Source organism: Marmota flaviventris, chromosome 8 (assembly GCF_047511675.1).
Source record: "Marmota flaviventris isolate mMarFla1 chromosome 8, mMarFla1.hap1, whole genome shotgun sequence".
Taxonomy (NCBI): Eukaryota; Metazoa; Chordata; class Mammalia; order Rodentia; family Sciuridae; genus Marmota; species Marmota flaviventris.
Genome location: NC_092505.1, coordinates 87,455,081 through 87,482,607, shown reverse-complemented (window position 1 = coordinate 87,482,607; position 27,527 = coordinate 87,455,081). Strand labels below are relative to the sequence as shown.

At 42.3% G+C, this 27,527-nt stretch overlaps 1 protein-coding gene across 2 annotated transcripts in view; it reads left to right on the top strand.

Annotated features, from left to right (window-relative positions):
• Usp13 (ubiquitin specific peptidase 13) overlaps positions 1-27,527 on the top strand; it is a 133,631-nt gene that overhangs the window by 50,571 nt on the left and 55,533 nt on the right. For both annotated transcript variants that reach the window (XM_071615446.1, XM_027942181.2), the window contains exons 7-13: positions 982-1,076; positions 2,763-2,950; positions 9,507-9,578; positions 9,927-10,020; positions 19,478-19,603; positions 20,632-20,785; positions 23,577-23,751. In XM_071615446.1, coding sequence (XP_071471547.1) covers positions 982-1,076; positions 2,763-2,950; positions 9,507-9,578; positions 9,927-10,020; positions 19,478-19,603; positions 20,632-20,785; positions 23,577-23,751 — 904 coding nt within the window. The remainder of the gene's footprint in view (positions 1-981; positions 1,077-2,762; positions 2,951-9,506; positions 9,579-9,926; positions 10,021-19,477; positions 19,604-20,631; positions 20,786-23,576; positions 23,752-27,527) is intronic.

Genomic DNA, 27,527 nt, shown 5'->3' with positions numbered 1-27,527 from the left:
ACCTGAAAGTGTCTGCCCCACTGCATTGCCGTGGGAGGACAGATAGGGCAGGGGATCCTATGGCTTTGAAAACTGTAAACATTGCTCCAAAAACTTTACGGTGCCCCTGGGAGTCTTGATAAATGCAGATTCTGATTAGTGGGTCTGGGACAGGGCCCAAGACGCTGTATCTCCCCGGGGTTCCCAGGTGATGCTGCAGCTTGGTTCTTGCACCACAGTTCAGTCCAAAGCTTTATGTTGTCAGGTGGGATGTTGTCATCATGAGGAGAGAAGCTGCCCACCCCAGTGCAGTGTGCCACCACGCAGGGCCTGGGGTGTCTGGAGCCTCCTGAGTTACCCAGGTGTGTCAGACACATCCCGGGTGCCTGTGCGTGCCGTGAGTGAGACGGGCAGGCTGGGGAAGCACCTCACAGTCTGAACATCTCTCATAGGTTCCATGTCATGTGAACACTGAAGTAGGAAAGAAGGGGCTCAGGGGAACGACTGGTGGGAGGAATGAGGATGTAGAGGATTCCGCAGGCAGAATTTTGTTTGGTCCAGCCATTTAGCTGCAGCTCAGCACCTGTGTGCTTTCTGTCCCCACCAATTGTCCCCTATGGCAGACATAGGTCACCTCCTCACCCTGGCCTCTTCTGACCTTAGCGTCATGCCACTGTATATTTGGTTAGAAAAGTTCAATGTGGGGCATTTATATTTGTCTAATTTTAAATAACTTTAACTTAAGGTTATGGTTTTTTTTTTTTTTTTTTTTTAGTTTTAGAAACTTTCTTTTTAGTTTTTGAAACATCAGAAGAATTGATGTGTGTGTATCTGCTTATTATGTTTATTGTTTATCATCTTTTTCCTGGTTGAGTGTTATGAGGTTTTTGTTTGGTTTATTGCTATACTCTAAGTATGGTGCGCATTAGAGGTTCAATAAGTATTCATTGAATATTGAATGACTTGATTACATATCTCTGCTTATTTTTTCTCCACCTCTAGATGTTTATTCTTTTCAAGAAGAGGAACCTGTTTTGGATCCTCATTTGGCCAAACACCTAGCACATTTTGGAATTGATATGCTTCACATGCATGGGGTGAGAAGGTCTACTTTGGTCTCTAATCCCACCTTGTGGGGGGATATAGGGGTGTGGGGTGGGAGAGGGAGCCGCTTAGTTTATTTAATATACCTTCCTCTAACATGGATCTTTGTTTTTATAAATTTTATGTTTTAATTGTTACATTTACTTCTTTTTAAAAAATGTATTTATTTTTAAGATACATGACAACAGTGGAATGCATTACAATCCATATTACACATATATAGCACAATTTTTCGTATCTCTGTATATTGACTTCTTGAATTTAAGTAATTTGCATATTTTTTTGGTTACCAGCTTAAATGTTTTATGTTGTAGTAAAAATGGCATCTGATCAAGTACCATATTGTTTTCGTTGGAGTTTACTTGCACAATTTCTGTCTCTTTTTGATGGATAGTTGCATGAATCACGCTTTTGTTCATCGAAGGGAGAAAGTACAGGGAGATGACCTTTAAAATTATCTGTGACCAACATCATTTTTAATTAATTTCAGGAAGGGAAGCAGAACTCCTGGGGTGGTGGAAAGAATAAGCCAACCCATTATTGTTGATGGAAAAGGCTTTGCTTCATTTATTAATGTGTGCTGGAGTTGACGTCATGACCGTAGTTTTTTTTTTTTTTCTTTTTGAGAAGCTATTTAAGGTGCACGTTTTGTTTTAGCCCTTTCCTCCCAGACCACCTCCCTCTCTTCCTGTTCTTACTCTGTCTCCACTTTCTCAGGCATACCTGCCTTCTCACTGGTTTTCCTCACACCTCCTTCCCCTAGCAAGGTGCTCCCAGGCCCCAGGTTTTACTCCACACGCTCTCCACTGCCTCACCTTTTCATTGCTGTTTTGTGTTGCTTCTTCTCTTTAAGTCGTCTTGCTTCTTTTTCTTTGATTTCTAACTTTTATCCTCGTCCTCTCTCCTGCCTTTTCAATCCTTCTCTTTAAATCTTTTTCATGTTTTTTTATTGTGATGAAATGTGTGTAACATAAAATCTGCCATTTTAGCCATTTTTTTATTTAATTGATTTTATTTTTTTTAAATACATGACAGCAGAATGCATTACAATTCTTATTACCCACATACAGAGCACAATTTTCCATATCTTTGTACATAAAGTATGTTCACATCAATTCATGTCTTTATACATGTACTTTGTTTTTTTATTACAATTCTTATTACACGTATATACCACATTTCTTCATATCTCTGTTTGTATATATACAAAGTAGGTTGACACCCAATTCGTGTCTGCATGCATATACTTTGGATGATGATGTCTATCACATTCCACCATCCTTGCTAATCCCCTGCCTCCTTCCTTTCCCTCCCACCCCTCTTCCCTATCTAGAATTCATCTATTTCTCCCATGTTCCCCCTTCCTACCCCGCTATGAGTCAGCCTCCTTATATCAGAGAAAACATTCGCATTTTAGCCATTTTTTTATTATTATTTCTTACATACATGACAATAGTGGAGTGCGCCATTTTTGATTATATGGTTCTGTGGCATTGACTACTCCACATCAACGTGCGACGGCCACCGTCTCTCAGTGTCCTTTAACTAGATTTTTTATTTCTCCATGTAATTAGAAAAAAAATCAGAAATATCCATTGACATTAGAAATAATTCATGGGACATGATATTTGAATGGGAATCATATTTAAAATTATCTTTCTTTAATGACTTGGTCCTAGACAGAGAATGGGCTTCGGGACAATGACATCAAGCCCAGGGTCAGCGAGTGGGAAGTGATCCAGGAGTCGGGGACGAAGCTGAAGCCCATGTATGGCCCTGGGTACACGGGTCTGAAGAACCTGGGGAACAGCTGCTACCTCAGTTCAGTCATGCAGGCCATCTTCAGCATCCCAGAATTCCAGAGAGCGTAAGTGCCTCCCCAGCAGAGGGGTCCTGGGGAAGCCCATCTGCATCACCTTGGACCTTCTGCCACCTCATCTGTGGCATGACCTCTCATCCCGAGACTGGGTGAGAACCCTTACCAAGTGTTACAGGATCAGGGGAGATAGGGGAACTTTGGAAACTCAAAAACACTCTACAAGGTTATATTAATTATGACTTCCACTTTTAGACCACCCTGTGTGCCAAGAATATACTGATCATTAACCTCTGTGGGGAAGCTGCCCAATCCCTCCTATGGATGTGTTAGGAGAAAGCCAGTGGTTGGTTTGTTCAGTCTCTCTCCTCTGGGGATGGAGAGTTCCTTAGTGACTTAGGATTTTCATTATTTGCTTACTCGAAAGTGTGGGTCACATACTGGTGCTGTTCTTGTGGATGGTTGGATATGGGTCTGTGATGAATTAAGTATGGGTTCTGAGAGCACTTAGAAATTTTTGTAGCAGTTTTATATTGTCATGTCTTATAAGTAGCATTTCATTTTTCTGATTATTCATTTTTATGGTATTCTTTAAGGGTATTGTCCAAGTATTTTTCCAAGTTGGAAAAAGCTGGCCCCTTACCATGGACACTTTGGGAGGCACTGATTTTTAGGTGCTTCCTAACTATGCATGAACAAGGCTGCCTTCCTCACCCCACACCTGGTGGCTCAGTAGGTATGGATGTGACCATTTTCTTCCTTGGGTTGTACTTAGAACAGGAAGCCGCAGAGCCCAGGAGCTACAGCTGGTGAGCTCAGTGGTGCACTTAGGGCCACTAACTAAGTTTAGAAAATTATCTCTAGCGTGTCCCGCAGTGGGTAGGCTTTTACCTTGGTTCAGTGTGGAAGAGGACACACGTGTGTCAAGGCAGACTGACAGGCAGGCTAGGTATAGCACAAGGCAATGTTTTACCCACCTGGAGTTGAAATCCTAATGGCTTTAATAGGGGTTAATCAAAAGTATGTCAGTAAACCTTTTCTTTCCTTGGTATTTGAAGACTTAACCTCTTGCCATTTTCTGGCTTTGAAAATATATGGTCAGTTTTCCATATTGATTTTCATCCAGCCAATGGTGTGAGTTCTGTTCTGCTCGGCAGTGTGCTGGGTGTGTGGTGGGTGAATGGTAAATGAAAGGACATGGTTCCTGGCCCCAGGGAAGGCACAAAAAAACAGGCATTGCCTAAGTAATCATAAGAACAACTATGTAGTTATAAATGTGGTACATTCCATGAAGGAAAAGGGAAGGAGGTATCACAGAGGACTCCTTGAAGAGGGAACACACCCCCACAGATGTGTGGGAGGAGTGGGGGGGCAGGGGATTTTGGGCAAAGGGAAGAGCAAGTTTGAAGCCTCAAGATGGGAAACGCTTTTCAAAGGTGAACAACATATTATTTTTTAAAAAAATTTTTACCCACACCTCACACTTATATTATTATTCATTTGATCAGAGAAAAATGTCACTCCATCCTATGTGACTCATGCTGCAAGATCTTTTTTGGAAATGCTGAAGGAATGTCCTTGTGGGAGATAATAATAATAATTATTATTGCTTTTAAACTACAGTGGAAGAAATTTTTGTTTATTTTTCTTAAAAAATCCAACAGCATTTTTAGGGCTTTAAAATCTACTAACAACAACAACAACAACAACAACAAACTTCTGACAGGCCATTTGACAAAGAATTAACTTTCTGATTTTTTTTAAATGAAAAAAATGTATGTCATATTTGTGGTGTATTTATTTATTTTTTTTTAATTTAAGATTTGAATCTCCCTGTAGTCTTTGAAAAAAAATTTCTTTTTAGTTGTAGTTGGATGAAGACATGAATGGTGTGAATATACTTTGCATACAACCAGAAATATGAAAAATTGTGCTCTGTATGTGTAATATGAATTGTAATGCATTCTGCTGTCATATATAACAAATTAGAATTAAAAAAAATTGAAAAAAAGACTTAAAATTTCTTCCTATTAAGGATAATCAAACTCTTAACCCTGAAACATTTTCTACTTTTCAAAGTGACCCACATTTTAATTTATTATGTAATTAAGCACAAAAGCATACATGATTTGGCCTTTTTATTTTGGTGACATTCTCTTTGTATATAAATGCAGTTTTTTTTTAACCAAAGACAGTTATAGAAAAATGTGTAAATGAACATTGTATTTAAATGGAACAATAAATATTTTAAAAATATGTTTATGAATTTTAAAAAAAGATTTGAATCTCCCTATAGTCTTTTTAAAAAAATTTGTTTTTAGTTGTAGCTGGACACAACACCTTTATTTTTTATTTATTTATTTTCATGTGGTGCTGAGGATCGAACCCAGCACCTTACATGTGCTAGGCAAGCACTCTACCACTGAGCCACAACCCCAGCCCTCCCTGTAGTCTTGTTTCAAGAGTTTTGGAATTTTATTTCATATTATCAAATATTTTATATGCTATTTTTATAAGTTTTTACCATATATCTTAGAGCATGAGCAACTCCTTCTTATTCTTTTCCTTGTTTGGCCAAATGCCCCCGGATTGAAATACTTGTTCTTCAAGCCCCTTTTTTTCCCAGCAGTCAGTTCCGTTTAGGTGGGTCCAGGGCAGTGTATCCATTTTGTAAGTGGAAAGAGTGACTCATAGAAAGATTAGATGACTTATGAACACCACAGTGTAATTCAGAAATGTCAGCCCGATTCCTTGATACCTTGTCTGCCACTGGTTTACATTTTAACATAATTCTCATTGAGGATCACATCTAGGTAAACTGGTGTGTGACTTGAATAAGTTGGCCACATTGTCAGTTAGCAAATCTACATCTTTTCTTGGATTATCACTAGATTTTGAACTGCAAGTGTAATATGTATCTTAAAAATTACCTAACATTACTTCTGTATTTTAATTTAGATTTGTTGTAATGGAGGCTATGTCTTGTCAATTAGAAAAGGAACATAGTTGGCTGGCAAAATGGACATTTGGATGTCAAAGTTTTACCCCCTATAACTCTATGTTTGTCTACCAGTCTCACCTGAAGCATAAACTCATTCATTTTCCTGATGAGTTTTTTGTCTTGACAGATTTTGAGATGTGATAAAAACTGGATCATAGGTGAGCTAATGAGTTTGTCATGTTGTGTATTATACAGAATCTATCAGCATGGCCTCTGTAGCTAAACAGTTAGCTCAGAAGTCTGATTTATCTGTTGTTTGGCTTTCTGTCCTTTACAAACTTCTAGATGAAATTGTTGCCCCAGTGACACATTTAAGAACAGGGACAAGGATGGGGCTGTCTATCATTGTCTACAAGCTATCTTTGGTGTAGATACATAATCTGTGAAACAAAGTCTGAGTTTGTGAACAGGAGGTGCCTTGAAGTTTCTACTAGTTGAGGGATTCAATTAGAGGTTGGTGCTAACTGCTAGTATGCCCTGGTTTTCTTGCTAGAGCTTTGTTGCAATAATGCCTGTTAGTCTGCTTTCTGTCACTGTGTACAATACCTGAGATAACCAACTTAAAAAGAGGAAGGTTTATTTTGGTTCATAGTTTTGGAGGTTTAGTCCATGACCAATTGGCCTTATTTCTTTGAGCCTGTAGTGGCACAGTATATCATGGTGAAAGTGTGTGGTGGAGGAGGCCCAGTTAAAACTGGATCATAGGTGGCCAGATTGTCAGTTAGCAAATCTACATCTTTATACCACTTGTGGGTGGTATAAAGAGAGAGAGAAAGTGGAGAGGGAAAGGAAGAGAAATGGTCGTACAATCCCCTTTGAGGGCACACCTGAGTGACCTAACTTCCTCCCACTAGGCCCCGCCTCTTAAGGGTTCCACCATCTCTCAACAATGTTATGTGCTATGGGTTGGGGACACATGGTCTATGGGGTGGGGACACATATCCAAACCACAGCAATACCTTTTCTCTTTGGTTCTTGGAAGCCAGTTATAGAAATTGGTTGTGTGATTATATGACATGGTTTAGTCCGCCTTCATAGAGATTGCATTCTATTATATAATCTTTAGAGAGACGGATAACAAGAAAGAAAATAAATGGTATAATTCAAATAGTGAATATTTTTTCTTAGCTAAGAAGCTAAAAAAAAATTCTGCTGGAGCATGCAATAGGGAGTTAGGAAGGGTGGGGGTGGCTACTCTCTTGGCTGAGTCTGGGGAGGTGACTTTCAGCAGACCTGAGAAGGGGCTGCCAAGCAAGCATCTGTGAAAAGAGCGTTCCAGAAAAGGGACAGCAGATGGCCTGGCCTTGAAGCAGGAGTCAATCTGGAATGCCCTGGGGCACTAGGGAGGCAAATGGTCAGGGCATTGTGGGGAGTGGTAGAGTGGTGGCAGATGGGGTCAGAGAAGTGGGCAGAGTAGGGTGCATGAAGGGCCATCGGAAGGGATCTGTTTCTGGACTCCTCTTCTTAAATCTTTCAGGCGTCCACAGTCAGAGCCTGGAGGGGGAAAGAAGAACAGCACAAAGTTGGGAGGGTATGAAGTAGGAAAGGGACTGAGGATGGGAGTGAAGGCTGGAGAGGTACTGAGGTTAGCACTGCTCCGTCAGGATGCAGCAGTCGGGAAGGGCTGTGGGCTGCCCAAGGCCAGCAGAGGGCTGCAGAGCAGGACCTTGGGGCCACGCTGCTGGAGCCCACTCTAGGCTCAGGCACTCACTCCCTGAGTGACTTTGGAAGCTGCCTAATGAATTTGTATCCCAATTTCTCATCTCTCAAATGGGATAATGGGGATAAAAATCCCTTCCTCATATGGTTGTAATGAAAACTCAACTAGCTAATATAGAAAGCCCTCGAGAAATGGTAGTTGTCACTGTATTTATTTACTCATTTTGAGATTGTTGGAACAACTCCTAATGTTAAAGAAAAAAGATATCTGAATGCTGTCTAAGATGGTAAGGCAGACTGAATTCCAGAGGGGCCCTGGTGACAGGCATAGGACTGCTGCCTCTTGCAGTGAGTCAGCGGTTGGACTCAATGTCCACTTTAGGGAAGGCAAGTAGGGATTCACTACCAAGCAGGGGGAGGGTCAGTAGATGGAGCATTAGTAAGAGGGAACCTCAAGTGTAAGGGGCTTCTGGCTCAGCTATCTTGATAGGATTATTGCTGAAGACAGGTCAGGGTGGTCGGGTACTAATGTGGGGATTTTCACTAAATGGACTCAGGATTTTCACTCAAAATAGATTCTGTAAGGACATTTAAGGAAGTTCTAGGTTGGTCTAGCCAGCCAGAGGACTTGGAGGAGAGTGACTAAAGTTTTGGTCAAAGGAGAGAGTGTTCTCTAACCTAGGCTGCAGATATGTTAGGATTATGTGGGGAACTTAGTTCTTTTTTTTTTAGTTGTAGATGGACAAAGTGCTTTTATTTATTTATTTTTGTGGTGCTGAGGATCAAACCCAGTGCCTCACATGTGCTGGGTGAGCAGTCTACACTGAGCCACAACCCCAACCCTCATGGGGGGAATTTTTAAAGGAACTATAAATCCCAAGCCTCAATCTCAAGGGAGGAAATCAGAACATCTAGGGGTGGTTCTGGCTTTGGTAATTTTTTTTTTTTTTTGTACTAGGGATTGAATCCAGGAGTACTATATCTCTGCCTCTTTTTATTATTTTTATTTTTTAGGGATTAGGGATTGAACCCAGGGGCACTTAACCTCTGAACCACATCCCTAGCCCTTTTTAATATTTTATTTAGAGATAGAGTCTTGCAGAATTGCTTAAGGCCTCGTAAGTTGCTGAGGCTGGCTTTGAACTCATGATCCTCCTGCCTCAGCCTTCTGAGCCACTAGGATTACAGGCGTTTGTCACCATATTTTTGAGATAGGGTCTCACTAAGTTTCTTAGAGTCTTGCTGAGTTGCTGAGGCTGGCTGTGAACTTGCAATCCTCTTGTCTCAGCCTCCTAAGTCGCTGGGATTACAGGTGTGTAACACCATGCCCCACTGACTTTGATAATTAAAAAAAAAAAGAAAAGAAAAGAAAAAAGAAAAAAAGCTCTATAGATAATGTTGATTTTAACCAGGGTTGAGACTCAATAATGGAAGGAAGAAGCATCAAGGTTTCAGGAAGGTTCTTGAGTTTGGTGGTTGAGAAAGATCTCAGAAAAAACTGTTCCTCAGGTGGTTTGAATTTTTTTTAAAATATTTTTTTTAGTTGTAGCTGGACACAATATCCCTATTTTATTTATTGTAATGTGGTGCTGAGGATCAAACCCAGCATCTCGCACGTGCTAGGCTAGTGCTCTACCGCTGAGCCACAACCCCAGCCCCTGAATTTTTTGTTTTTAATAATTCTGTTAGTCTTTATTGTTCTCTCCCTCTCTCTCTCTCTCTCTCTCTCTCTCTCTCTCTCTCTCTCTCTTTTTTCTTGTGGTGCTGGGGATCAAACCCAGGGCCTCGTGCATGCCAGGCATTACTCTATATCACTGAGCCACATCCCCAACCCAGATGATTTGATTTTAATAGGAAGGCAGGAAGGTCTTTGAGAGAATGATGGCTTGTATCAGTTCTGTTCTTCTCTTAGTTCCTATGTTTTGACTATTGCTTCTCATTCCCTAGGTATGTAGGAAACCTTCCAAGAATATTTGACTACTCGCCTTTAGATCCAACACAAGATTTCAACACACAGATGTAAGTACCAGATTATGTTGTTTTAGACAAAGTATCCAGTGGAGTGTTCATAGTGGTTATCACTGGGTTGTAGAATGAAAGGCAATTTTTTTTTGTTCTTTAATTCTTGTCTATATTAAGTGCTCTACAATGATCATGTGTTACCTTTATGGAGAGAAATGAATAAAGTACTGAGGAAAATTTAACAATGTAATCAGAAGCAAGCAAGGCAAATAAGTTAATTGTGAATAATCAAGAGAAAATGCTCCACCTCAAAGCAGCTATATTTATCAGAATTCAGAAATAATTTTAATGTCTCTCTAGGAAGACAACAATGAACTCTTTGCTTTTGTGTCTCTTCCTGGTCAGGACTAAGTTAGGACATGGCCTTCTTTCGGGTCAGTATTCAAAGCCTCCAGTGAAATCGGAGCTCATTGAGCAGGTCATGAAAGAGGAGCACAAGGTACGTGTCCCAGGTGTGCCACGTGGATGTGTGGGAAAGGGGGACTTCTACTAGCCAGAAGGTGGGTTTCTTTCTTTTTTTTTAAATTTGTTTTAATTAGTTATACATGACAGCAGAATGCATTTTGACACATCATACATAAATGGAGTATAACTTCTCATTCTCTGGTTGTCCATGATGTAGAGTTACATAGGTCATGTAATCATATATGCACATAGGGTAATAATGTCAGATTCATTCTACTATCTTTCCTATCCTCACATTCCCTCCCTTCCCTTCACTTCCTTCTGTGTATCTCAAAATACCTGTAGTTTTCCCTAGCCCCCACCACTTATTATAAGTTAGCATCTGCATTTCAGAGAAAACATTTGGCCTTTGGTTTATTGGAATTGGCTTATTTCGCTTAGCATGATACTCTCCAGCTGCATCCATTTACCTGCAACTGCCATAATTTCATTCTTCTTTAAGGCTGAGTAATATTCCGTTGTGAAATATACCACATTTCAGAAGGTGGGTTTCTTATGCATAGTCAAATGGTGCCTGCAAATTTAGCAAACTGTCAGAATAGCAGTCTCATTTCAGAGTGAGTGGTGCCTCTCTGTGTGCTCTTAAAAATTGTGAGAGCCAGATTATGTTATTTGCAGGAAAATGATGGAACTAGAGAACATCATATTAAGCAAAATAAACCAGACTCAGAAAGTCAAGGGTCACATTTTCTCTCATATGTGGTAGTCAGAGAGGAAAAGAGGAAAGAAAGGGATCTCATGAAAGTGGGAGACCAGTAGGGTAGAGGAAGGGGATCACGGGAAGGAAGGAAGGTGGGGGGAAGGGAGAGACTGGGGAGTGAAATTGATCAAAGTATGTTATATGCATATATGAAAATGCCATAATGAAACTCATTATTCTGCACCAATAAAAAAAAAATTGTAATAGCCAGGTAGTGCAGTCCTGTAGTCTACCTCCTCTGGAGGATCGAGCTCAGCCTGGGCAACTTAGCGAGACTTTGTCACAAAATAAAAAAAATAAAAATGAAAAAAGGGATTGGGGATGTAGGTCAGTGGCAGAGTATTTGCCTACCAGACTGCATTCTCCAGTAGTGAAAAAAAAATTATGATAGGAATAACCTGTGTCAGGGTTTCCCCATATAGAGCATATGTATGGGCCATCCTTAATGATCTTCAGAAACAATGTTCTTTATAAATACAGCTGAGATAGAAGGAATAAACCTTATAACAATATAACATCACCCCCTCAGTGGCACAGTCTTGGCCCTTACAGTGTCCTCCTTCTCCTGATCCTCAGCTTTGTTTGCTAGTGATTCTCAAAATGCTGGTTGTTAAACACCACCACACAGGTTCCTCAACCTCTCCCCAGAGCTGAGGATTCAGAATTTCTAGGGAGGGCTTGCAGGTCTCATTTCTGGCAAGTGGTCACTCAAGTAGGAGAAACTCCATTGGCCAATCATTTTTGATTGACAGATGGATTGAAAAATAGGCTTGATCTCCCAGTACTAAACCTGAGCTCCAAGTGCCTGCACAGTGGTCTTCTCTGATGCATAACTCCAGGAGGTGCTATTCAGAGCCTGATCTTTTTAAATAGTGTCCTTGGAATTGTGCAGCACACGGCTGACAGAGTTGTATTCAGCACCCTTAGCTCCTGTTGCTGCAGGTGTCCTGAGTGGAAGTGCATGCCCCTTCTCTACCACCTGCTGTCTTTTTGGAGTACCCTGTCTTGACTTAATGGGCAAGCTCCTTCAAGTCTGTGTCTGATCTCTGTGCTTCCATCTTAAGTCAGTAGGCCTTAACTAATGCCTGTAGACCAAAAGCAAGAGAGTGAACATTCTCTTGTTCATATGAAGCTAGCTGCTTGTGGAAACGGAGCAAACAAGGGAAGGAAGGCTCTCAGGGGAACACAGAGAGGCAGTGTTTTGGGATGGAAAGAAGGAAGTAGAGAGGGTAGAGAGAGAAACAGACATTCTGGATGGTGAGCCCAGGACATCAGAGTGGTACAGGGTGGGAAGAACTGTGCTTCTCAAATTGCCTTGTTACCCAGCACTGCATGATGCTGTTCCTTTCCCACCAGAGGGAGTGAGACCCTCTTCTGGGACGCAGTGGAGGAGATGGTTCTCATTTGACATTCCAAAATGTGAAAATGCAAAATCAACTTAGTGGTGTTTGTAAAATTTGGTTTGGTTACTATTATAATGTCCTTTTATGCTGGTAAAAAAAAAAAAAAGTGGTTCTTATATGAGTAAGGCACATGATTTATTCGTGCTAGAAATAATGACTGCTTAGCCCTGGTCTTTCTTCCCTCCGCATAGGGTCAGTGGACATCATGCAGTTGATCTGTAGATTCCAGCTTGCAGCTCAGTTTGCATCGAGGCATGTGACCTAGCAGCACTTGGGCCATATGTGGCCTGAAGTGTGTTTTGCTTGACTCACACAGACTACCTGAATTCCTAGCTTTTCTGAACCACCCAGAACCTCTGCCAGTCCCAGCCCCACAGTGGCAGCTGGAGTCCCACTCTGCCCTCCCTTCACATGAGACACACAGTGCCCAGCTGGCTCCAGTCCCTTTGTGGCTTGTGACCTGGCTGGTACTGGGGGTATTTGGGTTTGTGACCTTTGGTCTAGATGACTTACAAAATGCTTCCGAGTGTTGAGGCACCATAATCTAGTGCGTGGTCTTGATGAAAGAATCCAAATGTGATCTGTGTGCATTACACATCCTGGCAGTGGAGGGGAAGGCCCATCCCGCAAGAGAGGAAATGAGCAGGTCTTTGGTTCCAGTACCAGTGAGGTTCCTCTAACATTCGAAGTAGAGCACGAATTGACCTTTGTGGTCCTGCGGGTGTCTGTTTTAAGCTGTTCCTCGAAGAGACAAATAATCCATAGCAGAACTCTCTACTCCCCTTGACAGGGGATGGAATTACTTTCTGATACATCAAGATTGTCACTGGTAATTGGTTTCAAAGGGACCAGTTGTGAGAATCTTCCTTTTCTCAGGTATCGGGAGCCCTCTGGTCAAATGGTCCTGTCCCAGCCCTGTGGCAACTTAGAGATGAACCCGAAGTGTCTCACAAGAGGAAAGAAGATGCACTGAAGCAAAGAAGGGATAGATTATGAGAGGAATGAGTGGCAGAGGAGAGAGAGAGCATGAGAGAGGGATCAGAGCCTTTGGCAGAAATGCCTTTACACAGGACCACCAGCAACCATGGGAGTAATAGCTGGCATCACATTGAGGTGGCAAAGGGCCAGGCTCTTTCACTGATGCTGGAAGTGATGCAGAGGATTCTTGCCTGAAGTTAGCTTTTGAGTGGCAGACCTAGGAATCTCACCAAGCAATGTGTCTCCTGGGACCACTATACTCTCCTGTTTCCCTAAGTGGTACTTCAGGATTTGTTTTAGGTTCACAGTGTCTCAATGTGTGGATGGTAGTGGGTAGATGACAAGATGGGGCATTTTAAATTTGCAAATTACCAGCCTAATAGTGTGGGTTGCTCATCGCCATCTCATAACTTGGGTCAATTCTAGAACACATCCTTCCTGATATTAAATTGGTCTGCTTTGAAACAAGGTGAAAGTTAGTGTTTAATATATGCTTGCTTAATAAATATTTTTGTCTATAAAAAAGACTTGCAATATTTGTAGTGGGCACTGACCAATTTTTTGAATTGATTTTTTTTTTTTTTTTCCTTTTGGTGCTGGGGATTGAATCCAGAGTCTTGTGCACACTAAGCAGGCACTCTACCACTGAGCTATGCCCCTAGCCCTACTGAATTGACTTTTAAGATAAGATTGCATTTGTCATAGATAATACTTTAACATTAGAGAAAAGGAGTCTTTTTTTTTGTTTTTACCCCCTGAGGGCAGGAAGGTTTCTTGAGCCCGGGAGTTCAAGGTCAGCTTGGGCAACATGGTAAGCCCTGTGTTAAAAAAATTATATGTATATATATTCTTCATCCTTATGCATATTAAGACAGTGCTTTCAAACATTTTAAACTCAAATACTTTGTAACTTCTTTCTTCTTTTGAAGATAACATATTTTACATAATTGTGTATTTGGAATAAATTATTTCTTAAAATTAATTATGTGAGTGTTCATCTAAGTGATCCTTGACACATAATCGCTGGTCTCAACTTCTTATCAGCATGAGGTGACCAGTGTTCTATTTTTCGGTGATATAACTTAAGCTCTAAATGTAAGAACTTTGTTTTCACTGAACTCTGTTTTTCTAGTTTGGGCAAATATAACATTTCTAATTTACCTTTTGAAATATGAATAGTAGCTTGGGAGATTTGGGGTTTGGATAGGGGGTAGGAGCTAGTGGTCTAAGGTTTAAGGTTTAAGATCAAAAGTTTAAATACACAAGAGTTCATACACTTGTGCTTTGGGGACAGGCTGAGATGTATTTATCTCCCTTTTGTTGCTTGGTCTTATAAATTCTGTGCAAGCATTGCTCTAATGTGCTAAAAATCTCAATCTCAATCTCTCTGCTTGCTGATTAATTAAAGCATTAGGCTCAGGGGAGCGTGAGTGGCTAGCATCTGGCTGTCTGCCTGGTGCACGGTGTTAAACAGAAAGTCCTGTGTAAGCTTCTGGGAGACATTCTGAACACTGTAGTCTTCTCTCTAATTTTAGCTGATAGTTTTTGCAATTGCTGATGGAGAAAGTAAGTACAGTATCCTATTAATACGACAGGTTCCCTAGGCGGTTGCTATTTTGGAGACTATTTGGGCCTCCCTGTTATAGTGACTCAGAACTAGCCTTTGCTTCAGGTATCCCAAGAGCCAGCTCACCAGAGAGAGTGCATCCTCTCAGAAGGCAGATATGACTCATGGTCATTTTGGGCCTCATTTTGTGTGTTAAGTCCATGGGGACACTCAGGGGATGTCACTGACGTGCAGTCAAGTAGGAAACATGCTTTCTCTAGCTCAATTTCTTTTTATTTTTTATTTTAGCTTTTAACGAACTATCCTATACAGAGCCTCAGCTTTCTTTTTTTAAAGAAAAAATATTTAAATTTGTATATGTACATAAAAGTGGAGAGCACAATGAATCTCAGCAGCTTCACTAGCTCAGTGATTGCTGGACTGCCCATTTTGCCAATCTGGTTCCATCAATCTTCCTAAACTCTTCCCTTTCCCTCTTTCCCCTTCTTCTTTCATTTCTCTTTCTTTCCTTTCTCTTTCCTGCAGTAATTTAACACATAATTCATAACCCTACTCTCTACCTGTTAATATTTAGAATGCATTTGTAACTATAATGCCTTGGTTGTTTTCATTTACCATAAATATTATTTAAAATGTTAAAGACATGCCAACAAAATTAACAATTCAATCTTTTTTAGTCTCATCTAATATCCAGTCCATTAGATGATTATTATTGTTTAATATGCAGATTTTTTTCCTGCAGTGCTGAAGATATCTTTCCAAAGTTATCTTCCTCTTCTTTTTGTAAGCTCTTGATTTGTTGAAGGAGCTGGATCATTTGCCCTCAATACCATGAGGTATTGCTCAACCTGTGTTTCTTAGAAACTGGTAGATAGATCTGGAGGCTTGATTAGATTCAGGCTCAACATTTTTTAGAGACTAACTTCCTCTTATCTAGATGTGAATTGAACATAGCCATAGTTGAATCTTCCCTTTGAAATCCAGGATACAGTGGGAGTGGGGCATGGGTGAAGAAAGATGGGGCCAGCTGATATTCAAGGCATGAAGCATGGAGTAGCTGAATTTAAGCTCAAGTGCTCAAACCTAGCTGCCAACCCCAGGAGCTGGTCTGTATGTAGAAAGAGGCACATCTCTCTAGGTAAGAAGCTTTTCAGATAACTTCCAGGTGATCACCTGCTCTCAAGCAATCACTGGACTGTTGATCATGGATTAAGAAAGGTTAGTTGAGGCGGGGCTTGGTGGTGCACGCCTGTAATCCCAGCGGCTTGGGAGGCTGAGACCGGAGGATCATGAGTTCAAAGCCAGCCCCAGCCAAAGCGAGGACTAAGCAACTCAGTGAGGCCTTGTCTCTAAATAAAATACAAAATAGGGCTGGGAATGTGGCCCAGTAGTTGAGTGCCCCTGAGTTCAATCCCTAGTTCCCTCTCCCACTAAAAAAAAAAAAAAAAAAAAAAAAGATCAAGGGAAAACAAAGAAAGAAGATAAGCACAGAAGGGAAGAGGTGGGAGGGGAATGAATGAAGCTGGGCCACATTCCAACCACAGGGCTGTTTCTGGTGGTTGTCACCAGGGTCTCTAATGAAACTTCTCCTCTCAGTTGTATCACCACTTAGTGGCATAGAGGTATAGCCAGCTCTTCAGAATTTACTGACTTGTTGAATTTTCCAAAGCAACTGCTCTCTGTGGTCTGTGTTGGGGACTGGTGGCCACAGCACACTCGAATCACAGCTGGTAAGAAGTAACGCCCTCAGTGGCAGGCAGCGAATGCCTACTTGTGTGAGTACCTAAACAGAGAGTGCACAAATGGGAATCCCACATGATGTCTCCGTACTGTTAAGAGTGGAGAAATCATTGCTGGACTGGCCTGCAATGCTGGGTTTGAAGAAGACCTTTCCAGAATCCAGGACGTACTATCTTCTCTTCTTGGCAACTTGTTGGCTGGACTCAGTGATGAGAGGGTGAACCAGAAAGAGCATTAGGACACTCGAGAGAGGGAATGGAGAGACTGGTCTCGCAATGCAACCCTGGACCAGTTGCTTATCCTTCTGTGCCTCAGCTTCTCCTTCTATCAAGTGGAGATAATATTCATCATCACCTCTTGGGGTTGGATAAATTAAGCAAAATATGCATATACAGTGTGAAGAACTGTGCCTGGTACCCAGTAATTTTTTTTTATCCAAGCACCTGGAATAGTGTCTGAGATTTTCTAGTACTTAGTAAATAACTGTTGGATGAATGTATAAATATTAGCCATTATGCCAAGATAAGGTACCATCATTGCATGCCTGTGTCAGCTGGTGCTATGTAGGCACACACTAGCATTGTGAGTGAAGAAAGGCACAACTTTACATACTCTTGAGGGGGATGTGTAACAGGTAGTAAAATTAACTGGGTCAGGAATAAATCGGCCTTTGTCTAGCATTGGAAGCACATTTGAAGCCATGTAAGCATGTAAGCTGATCATTTATGTTCTGGTTCCTGGTCCTCAGATGTCCAAACACTACCATTTTGGGGAATTCTCAAAGGGCTACTAGCACTGTTTTGGGTCCTCTGTAGTGTTTCTTAACATTAACAACAGGTGTATATGTGTGTGTGTGTGTGTGTGTGTGTGTGTGTATGTGTGTGATGTACATATATAAACTCCTAGAGGGCAGAACTCCCAGTAATAGAACTCCCAGTAATGCCCTGCAGAGAGTACGTGGTCAGTAAGTACTGGATCACTAGGCCAGTAAGCCCTCAGCAAGAGGGGAAAATTCTCTGGAATTAATTGAGAAATAATTGCTTAGAATGGGTGCATTGGAGAGATATTATGTGTAGCGCTGCCTTTGGCTGCAGGGAGATAAAGGAGTTTCTCTTCACCTGTTGAATCTGACAGTAATTCTGCAAATCCGTCAGGGACTCCAGACCATAGGAATTGGCCCTTGGACGTCCATGAGAACTCAGATAGGCGTGAGACAGGGCCTGCCCCTGATAGCACCCAGTCAGGCCATGGAGATGAGCCAGAAGTGGGCTGAAAGTCTTAATTGTGCCAGGAGCCAGTGATGGCCCAGATGGCAGGTTCTCTGGGTGTCTGTCAGAGCAGGGGAATGTGGCTTGGTAGGTAAGCAAGTGGAGGTTTTATCAAATGTGGGGCAAGTAGCAGCCATCGCATTTGCAGAGGGCAGGAACCACCTTTGGCGCCACTGCCGAGGTGAGGTGTATTTCACTGAGCTCTGGTACGTGCTCAGTGCTCCCTGACATGTGTCTAGAGGGTTCGCTTTGTTGTTGCTTCAAATAGCCTGACGCTGGAGTCGGAGCCGAACCTGGAGTCCACCCTGTTTCTGCTTTGCTAGCTGCATGGCCGTCTGTCATTAAGACCACTCATCTGGCCCTTCTCTGCCAGTCTCTTGTTTCCCTTGGTGGGGATAAGCAGAGAACCTACTTTCTGGGGTTATTGTGGTATTAATGGGTCAACAGGTGTCACCATTGTCAGGTGGGTGAACTTGGGGTGACAGCTGGGACATGGGTCTATCAGGGGCCTGCCTCTAGCACCAAAGGCCATGTAGAATCTTCCTACCTCCTGAAGTGTAGGTGAGTTTTCTAGATTTCTAATACTGAAAAGTCCAGGTCATATCAAAGCCACTTGAATGCTTCTCCCTTTTACCAAGTCGGGAGTCTTAGGAAACAGTAGTACAGGAGGGTGGGTGTCACTGATTTGTATATATATTTTAATTTTATTTTTTCCTTTTGTCCTTGATCCACTTCTTTGCCTCCTTTTATTCCCTCTGTCCCCTTCAGAGTCGAGGGTCAAGTAGGATGGGGAGATGAGGGACCCACCTCATCCAGAGGGACCCACTTCACCTAGATAGTGCTGTTTGGCCCCCTCTTGGCTGTCACATGTTTTGTGACATGGCTGGCCTTTTTTTGTGGGGACACATTAGTGGTTCTTTTGAGATGCCCCCTCCAACATCTCACCTCCCCATCTCAGAGACCTTGCAAGGACATTTCCTTGAGGTCCTTCTCTTCTGACCTCTGAACCCTCCATCCCAGGTCTCATCCTGAGCCTCCTTTGCTGGCAGACAGCTCACCAGCATGTGCTGGGTCTTTTGGGGGGATGCCTGGAGGCCTTCTGAGCTACCCGCTTAGCCCCCGGGGAAGTTCATCATCTTTGTCCTGACATACTCGCCCCAGCCTCCTGCTCTTCCCATGCTGCCCTCCTGGCAGCTGCAGCTGGCCTCTTCCTGCTTCTCCAGGTGAGGGGCAAGCCCCGCCAGCTCCCAGGAGCTCCCTGTGTGCTGATCCACAAACAGTGCAGGGTGGATCAGGACTTTGGGAAGCTCTGCGTTAGGTCACAGGGCCATGCAATGCCATTTTCCTTCCTTGCAAACACCCTGACCTTTGCTCGAGGTTCTTTTCTGTACCCCCAGGGAGCAGAGGGGAGACACTGTGGAGCATCCTCCTTTTTACCTTCCCTAACGTGTCAGCTCTGAAATGGTCTGTGACAGAGTGGTTTGGCCACCATGTAGCAGGTCCTGTAAAGATGGGCCTCGTGTCTGTCTTTACGGGTGGAGTGTTTATCACCCACTGTCCTTAGTCTTGAGTCCACAGAAAGAGTCCCAGCCTGTTCTCCCATAAGGCTGCAGTGCTTGGCCGATGCTAAACACCCAGTGAATGTTAGCCTTCATCCTTATCTACTCTTCTTGGGCTTCTGTGTTCTCATGTGAGAAATGAAGTTCACGATCAGCTCTGCTCTGCCTGTCAATGTGTGTGAAGGTTTTGTAAGTCAATTTTATCTTTCTGTTTAGCCTCAACAGAATGGGATCTCTCCACGCATGTTTAAGGCCTTTGTCAGCAAGAGCCACCCAGAGTTCTCCTCCAACAGGCAGCAGGATGCCCAGGAATTTTTCTTGCACTTGGTGAATCTTGTAGAGGTGAGTCTTCCAAAATGCTCAGAGAGCTGTAGAAGTGCGCGTGGGAGTCCACTGTGGTGTGACCAAAATGCCCCAACTCTCCTTACCTCGGTCTCTGTCTTGCAGCTCTCTGGGCCCAGGGCACTTGATGTGACTGTTCCTCAAGCCCTGGGTTCCAGAGGCTGGTGGATCTGCCAGAGCTTCTTTTAATCTGTGCATATTATAGGTGTGTTTATCAATTATTTCATTGGCCTTTGTTTTTGGTCCCTAAACAGAGCCCCTGGAGAGCCCCACGCGGTACTTGGTGTCCACCTGCACAGCTCAGAGGTCACACTGCTCTCAGCAGAGTTGAGTCATATTAAATACTGTGGTTTTTAAAAGCTGCTGAAAATCCTAAGGCCTTTGTCTCCCCTTAAAAAAAACAACAATCTTTCCCCCCCGCCTCTCTTTCTGATTACAAAATCCATCTATACGGTCACATCATACATGCTTTAATTTTTCCAGGACAATTATTTCCTCCCTTTCTTTCTTTTACATTTGGGTCCTACCCTCTCTTTCTTCTAATTCCATTCATGTTATGTTGGTCCTTCGGCCATGATTTTTTTTTTTGTATTTGGGGATTGAGCCCAGGGGTGCTCTACTGCCGAGTTACCTCCCTATCTCTTTTTTTTTTGAAAAAAACTTTGAGACAGGATCTCAGTAAGTTGCTGACACTTGGTCTCAAATTTGCCATCCTCTGGCTTCAGCCTTCCAAGTTGCAGGGATTACAGATGTTTGCCATTATGCCCTGCAGGCCCTCCATGATTTTTAATGGCTGCATAATATCACTTCACAGATGAACTAGAATTTATTTAACCAATTCCCCAGTTTTGGATGTCAGATAAATTCCAGTGTTTTGTTGTAAAGTACTCTGATGGACTTTCATGAGCAGGGGAAATGTTTAGTAAAACAGGTCTTCATAGTAGGTTGACAGTTGATATTATGTTAATTTTTGTTCGTGGCTGTTAAACATTGCTAAATTTACTAATGTGATATGATCCAACCTTCAGAGGAACCGCATCGGCTCAGAAAACCCGAGTGATGTTTTTCGGTTTTTGGTGGAAGAGCGTATTCAGTGCTGTCAGACCCGGAAAGTCCGCTACACGGAGAGGGTGGATTACCTGATGCAGTTGCCCGTGGCCATGGAGGCAGCAACCAACAAGGGTAACTGTTCCAGAGCTGGAAACCAGCCCCGTGTGGCGTTGTGTGGGAAAACCCTGCACCAGAGGCAGAAGGGGGGATTCAGGAGCAGCCAGGGCTGAGACCTGTCGGCATCTGGCTTGCACATCACCTGTCACCTTTTCCTTAATCCCTACGGGACTTTGGAATGCATTGCAGGTTTTATGGAGGCATTCTGGGTGGAACCTACTTTAATGCCTATAAATTTGGCCAATTGGTTGGAGTCAGTGTGACTTTGGGGGAAATTATTTGTAATGGTGGAGGTAGAAGGTTCTTTGACATCATCCCTCATAGGTAGTCCTGTGAGGTCTGAGGGAAATGATCAGGTCAGGACTGCCTTTTTTGGTGTAAAGAGGTAAGTAGAGGTCAATCTCTTGAAATAAGTCGGCTTTCGAATCTGGCACTGTTTATGGCACCTCTAGTGGGATGTTAATTGGGGCAGGGCACTTTGTAGGAGCAAGGCCCATTAGAAGGGTCTAGAGACTTGGGAAGGGAGAACAAGCTAGAGATACCTTAGCATTGACAGGTTCTTGGAAGTTTCTTCTCCTTCCATCAGTCTGATCCAGTCCTTCCCAGGCAAAATAGATGAATGGTATTAGAATTAATATCTCAGAGAAGAGAGAGGCAAAATTGCTATTGGACTGCTTATCTTTTGGAAGCTGGTCATTTTTGTGAAGTTCAACATTTCCGTGGGTGACCTCTTTTCCAGTGTGTGTGTGTGTGTGTGTGTGTGTGTGTGTGTGTGTATGTGTGTATGAGAGAGAGAGAGAGAGAGAGAGAGAGAGAGAGAGAGTGAGTCAGCTTATTGTAGTTGGAAAGTGATGATCATAATGATTTTCAGATGAAATGATTTCCATCTTCTATAAGCTCATATAGCTTTTGACCAATTTTTAAGCTGTTATCCATCATGCAAGGTAGAGAAATAGGGATGTATGGTTTGTTTCTTTTTAAGAACTGGGGTTAATTGGTCTCTCTTGCCCATCTCAGGGCTGCTGACTTACATGTCCTGCTCAGTTCCATCAGTCTAAATAACAGAGAGATTCCCCAAAGATGAGTGGGTTTATTTGGGAGCTGCATTGCAAAGGGAATGTGCATGCTTTAGGAAACTCTGTAAGTATTCCAAGAGGTTGAGGAAAGGGGGAAGTTTTGAAGGGCAAAACGAGGAGAATAATGTGAGTTGTTTCCGTACATTAATCCTTGGTTCAGTGATCAGTAATAAGGGTGGCTTCTATCGAAGAAGGAACAGTACTGGGCAGGTGTCCTTACAGAAGTATCTTCGGTACAAGGTTGTGGTGGACTTTGTGTGAGGTTGTGGTTCCGACAGTCTTTTGTGACAGTTCTTGTTATCAGACATGTAAGGATGACATCCCTTCTTTCAAAACCTCCCTGCTTAGTGTACTTTTGTTGTTAGGGTTTGACAAAAGTGACTCCATTTTGATTTTAGCCACTTTCACAATCCCATGGTCTCTAACTCACCATTTATAATTTAAAGGTGGTAACTATCTTTTTTCTCAAAAGGATATTTACAATTTAGTCACTGGAAATTGGTCCCTAGGAACCCTTAATGTTCTTATCACATATAAGTGCATCATCAAGTAATTGTGGACTAGGGAAATGAAATAGGAAATAAAATTGGAAAATACATGTGTGTATAAATGGGCTTAAAAACTGACCTGTCAGGAATGAATTTTTGTTATTGTTAGTTGGTCACAAAGGAAAAGAATTGACCAGAAAGGCCATTCAAAATACCTGTGAAGTTTTGTCTGCAGTTAGTTTCCAGGGACAGATCTGCTGACTCCTGGGAGGTTCCTTGTGCACTCACTTCTTTTTCCCTCAGAATTTGATCACTTAAGGAGGGATCATACAAAGAGGCTTCCGGGTGGACAGGTGGGCTGCTTTGACATCTGAGGTGCTGAAAACCTTGACAGGCAGCCGTCTTGGCAATGTTGATTGTCACAGGAGGTGTGATGGCAGAAAACTGTAGTCCTCATTTTCATCCTCCTCCTTGGCCCCACAACACCTTGGAACCTGTGACCAACCATAGTTGCTGATGGAACCAAATCAGAAAATGTGTACCATGGGGTCTGGTGATATTGAGGAGCTGTAGTTCTCTTTATTTATTTATGTTTTAAAAACTCCTCCTTTGGTCATTTTATTTTAGGACAGTTTATAAAGTTCACAGGAATATTTCCATGTTTTTGTGTTTGATCCTTTGCAAGATTTGACCACTGGACACAATTTAGCATCCCTTTCTGGCCTCATTTGTGGGGTAGTAGGGGGGTGCTAATCAGGGTTTTAAGTCTGACTTTGTCAGTGATGAACTGGTTTTGAACTTGGGCCTCAGTTTCTTTACAAGGGAGTGAGAGGCTTGGGAAGAGGTGAGACCTTGGATCTCTTTTAGCTTCAGAGTTCTCTGGGGTGAAGGTCTGTGTTTTGGAGGGTGGCATTTGGGCAATTCCAGGATTGACCTCTAGGCAAATGAAATACCAGGTTCATGCACTATTATATCACATGCATGATCTGAACCAAGCACAGTCTCAAACAGGAAGAGAAAAAGGTGAATGACTGGTTGCAGCCTGTCAGTGCTACTCCAAAGACATTCCAGAGAGCATGAGCCTTATCTGGATCTGAGAAGGGCAATTATCTCTCTCTCTCAGACCCGGACTTAGCCCAAGAAGCCTTCAGGGAAGATTGTTCAAAGAGGAGGTTTTTCTTTTCAAGAAGACCAGAGGGATTGCAAGGTCATTCTTTTTTTTTTTTTTTTTTTCTCATTCAGATGAACTGATTGCCTATGAACTAACGAGAAGGGAAGCAGAAGCCAACAGAAGACCCCTTCCCGAGCTGGTGCGAGCCAAGATACCCTTCAGTGCCTGCCTTCAGGCTTTTTCTGAACCAGAAAATGTTGATGATTTCTGGAGCAGCGCCCTACAAGCAAAGTCTGCCGGTGTGAAGTGAGTGTGTGTGGTCCTGGGTCAAGGAGGGCGGGGCCTTGAGAGGTGGGGACAGGGGTAAGGGAGAGGAGGCCGGGTGTTCCAGGAGTCTGCACATGCTTGTTCCTGTGTGGTGGGATTGGATTATGAGTCATACCCTCTGATGGTCAAGGATTACACCTACCTGAGACCTGTACTTTAAGACAGGCTTATATTTTATATTATGCACTAAGAAGGAAAGGGAGTGCTTTTTTTTTTTTTTTTTTTTTTTAGTGCAACATTTTGATTTGTTCTTTGTTAGGAATTTGCCTTTCTTTTTAATTTTTTTTTCTTTTCTGAATTTTTGTTGGTGTGAAGAGCTTACAGTCAAGACACATCCCCATCCCCAGGTGACAAGAATGATGATTAATGAAGAAATTATAAAACTCTTTATGTCAGCCTTCAATATTTCAACTCCACTGGGGTATCTCTTAGTTCTGTAATCAAGATTTGGCTTTGAACTTGGTTGACTGTGTTCCCATTTGAAGACTCGGAGTCTCAGGTCACCTCAAAGTGTGGATAAGGGCTTCTGAACATTGTTCAAAGGAGCTGATCAGGACTTGGTCAGGAGATGTCCTCTGTTCATATTGTGAAGCTGGTTGTCAGATCCATGCAATTTTTTTTTCTGTACTTGGCACCTTACTTGATTTGATACAGTCGGTCCTTGCTAACATACTATTTGTTGCTGCACTTAATTGCAGAAAGAGTTATAGTCCTATGAAATGAGGGAGGGTCTGCAAGTTTGGCTCTGGGAGTTTTGCTACTTTTAGATATTCTTTGGCCCTTCTTTGAGGCTAAGTTTGAACTCTCAATTGATGCAAACAAAGCTCAGTGAAGGATGGAGAGCTTTTGCTGGTTGTTTTTACCATACCTCAAGGAACAGTCAAGCCTGGAATCAGTTATACTCTGCAGAACCCATCTCTCAGGATTCTGCTTTATTTCAGGTTAGAGATTTCACATATTAAAAATGGGAAAGGAAGACAATTGATTTCAAAACAGAAAAAAAAGAAGCCATGTTTTCTTAAAATAATTTTTAAAAAGATCCATACTCAAATGAGGACTACTAATAGTTCATTTAGTTGTTAGCTATCCATCTTGGGGTAAGTTTTCATCCCAGTATTCCGGGTTGGGTTGTGTGTTTTGTGTGTGTGTGAGAGAGACATATTTGTGTTGTGTTGTGTTTGTGCATGTGTGTGTGTTTGTGTCCTTGCTGATGACATGTGAGAGAGACACCTCGCTGTAACTTGGAGACGCCTTTGGGCAGTGAGAAATCTTCGCAGCACATTAGTGATGGAGGAGTTTCTTTAGTCATTGACTGTGGATTGAAGATTCTTCAAACATTTGTTCTTTTCTCTTTGTGCTTTTGTTGTGATTCTGTATGGGGCGTAGAAAGGGATCATGGACCTGGGAGCCTAGAAATCCCCAGGCCAGGTGTAAGCTGCAGAATGGAAGTGTTCTTCCTTTCCCTGGACCCTGGCCACCCCTCTCTGCTCTTCGGAACAGTGACCTGGTGCCTTAGCGTGCTGGGTGCGGCACTCTGTCCAGGCCTGCCATTCCCTGCATGTGACCTGCCAGGAAGGAGCCTTCTCAACACTTGGAAAAGGCCCATCTTTAAAATGGGGCTGGAAAGCATTTGCTTTCCACAGATGGACAGATCCTCTGAGCCCTGGGCTGGTGTTTAGGAGATCCGGATTCTTCTGTGTGCACTTCTCGGCTTGTCTTGGGTTTTGGGCAAAGTCACTCCCCAGTGTTCTTCTCCCATCTGTAATGGAGAAATTTCTCCATCAAATGCTACCAGAATATTCAGGTGTGGGCTGTGCTAACATCTAGAATCCTTGAGGAGTTTCTGTAGTGCTTCAAAGTAACTATTTCTCTGCACACACACATGCCCTGCTATTTTTTTTTTTTTTAATATACGTGAAAGAATTAGTACTAGGTGTATGATGATTGTTAGTAATGGAAAAAAATGGTTCTTGTTGGAAAGAAAAAAAATGTTAAAAGTAATAAAACAATGATCATTTATTGCACATTTATTGCCAGAGCATGAGTCAGACAGTTCCCATTGGTTATCGCATTTAGTCCTCTTCGTAGTGTGAGGTAGGTGCCATTACTCTCCCATTTTACAGATGAGGCAATAAAAGAAGTAATTGGCCAGCAAAGGGTAGACTTGAGATTCATTCAGGTCTGACTGAGTTTAGAGATTAAGTTCTTAAATGCTGTACTATGTAAGGATCTTCTATTCCTTAACAGGCTTATATAGATTTCCTTATTCTTTATTATGCTTGGATCAAATACTGTCTTCGGGAAAATCAGTTAGTGGACTCTAAACATTATTAGTTTTGCTTTTTTATTTCCAGCCGTGACTCAGCCTATACAATGTTAATTTGGGAACTTGAACATTTCTTTCATTAGACCCAGAGCCTGAAAGGCCAGAAAGAGGCAAAGGTGTCCTAAAGATCTTGGTGGACCTCGTGGGTCACTGTGGACCTGACATGATGGCCCTTCCCTTATGTGGTCCCAAATGGACCATGTCTGGGAAGAACATTAGGGTCTGAAATGTTCATTCACCCAGCAATTGTTATTGTTCCCCTAGTGTATTCTAGATAGCCAGAGGAGCAAGATGTGGCTCCTGCCCTCAAACAGCTCTCAATAAAGGGTTGAGAGGGAGAGATTTCCACTCACCCTTTATCAGTCATGCAGAGAAGAGCGTGGTGTAGGCTCTAGAGCACACCCTTTAGGTCAGCTGTGTGGCCCTTGAATCTCCAGTCTAGACTTTGGCCACTTGACCTCACCTCCCCAGGCCCTGGGTTCCTCATTTGTGAACTGGTATAATACAGGTATTTTCTTCCCAGAGTTGAGGTGAGGATTAAGCCAGCTAAGCCACTAAAAGCGCTGTGCACAGTGCCTGGCACAGAGGGACTGCAGGATGCCAATGTTATTAATCTTCATCTTTCTTTTTTTTGGGGTGCTTGAATTATATGAGTGATTGATTAATTATCGTATTTTCAATGTACTTATTAAAAGGGGTAGAATTTTCTTGTGTGTGTATGTTTTATTTGCCAAATTTTTAATAAAATAGACAATCATTTTAGGGAGAGGGGTAGCTTGTATTTTTTCTTAATAAAAAGTCTTCATAGTATTTTTGCCTTAATTGTAATTAGCGAACAATTGGCATATTCTAAATAATGTTAATAGGTTGTCAATGGTGTTTTCAGGACCTACTCTTAAGGGCTTTATGTGTTTTGACTCATTTAATTCCCATAATGACTTTTTGAAGTAAATTATATGTCCATTTAGACCAGTGGAATGATTTATATACTGATAGCTTTTCTTAAAAATGCACGGCTTTCAAGAAAAATTTTAATTCCAGGAATTGATTTTTGGGAACAAAGAGTATATAAAAGAGCATAATTTATGACATTGTTATATTTAACAAATTTTATGACCCTGAACAGGGATTAATGGATGTAGAATACTGTTACTTTTGAGATGAAATGAACAGGTTCATATTGAGCAGTTGCTACGTGTGTGGGTCAACTAGAGCCCCTATTGAGGCTGTAGAGACAAATAAAGAATGTTTAGGGTGAATCCAGTGAGGAGACATGTGTCCTGATCTCTCACCCTCTTAGGTGATGCGTCAAATGACCCCCGCCATGCCCTCCCCAACCACACATTGCCCACCACCCACATAGATTTGGCAGCTAAAACTTTACCTAGATGCTGACCCAGAGCCATGGCAAGAGCCTCAGGACTCCTGC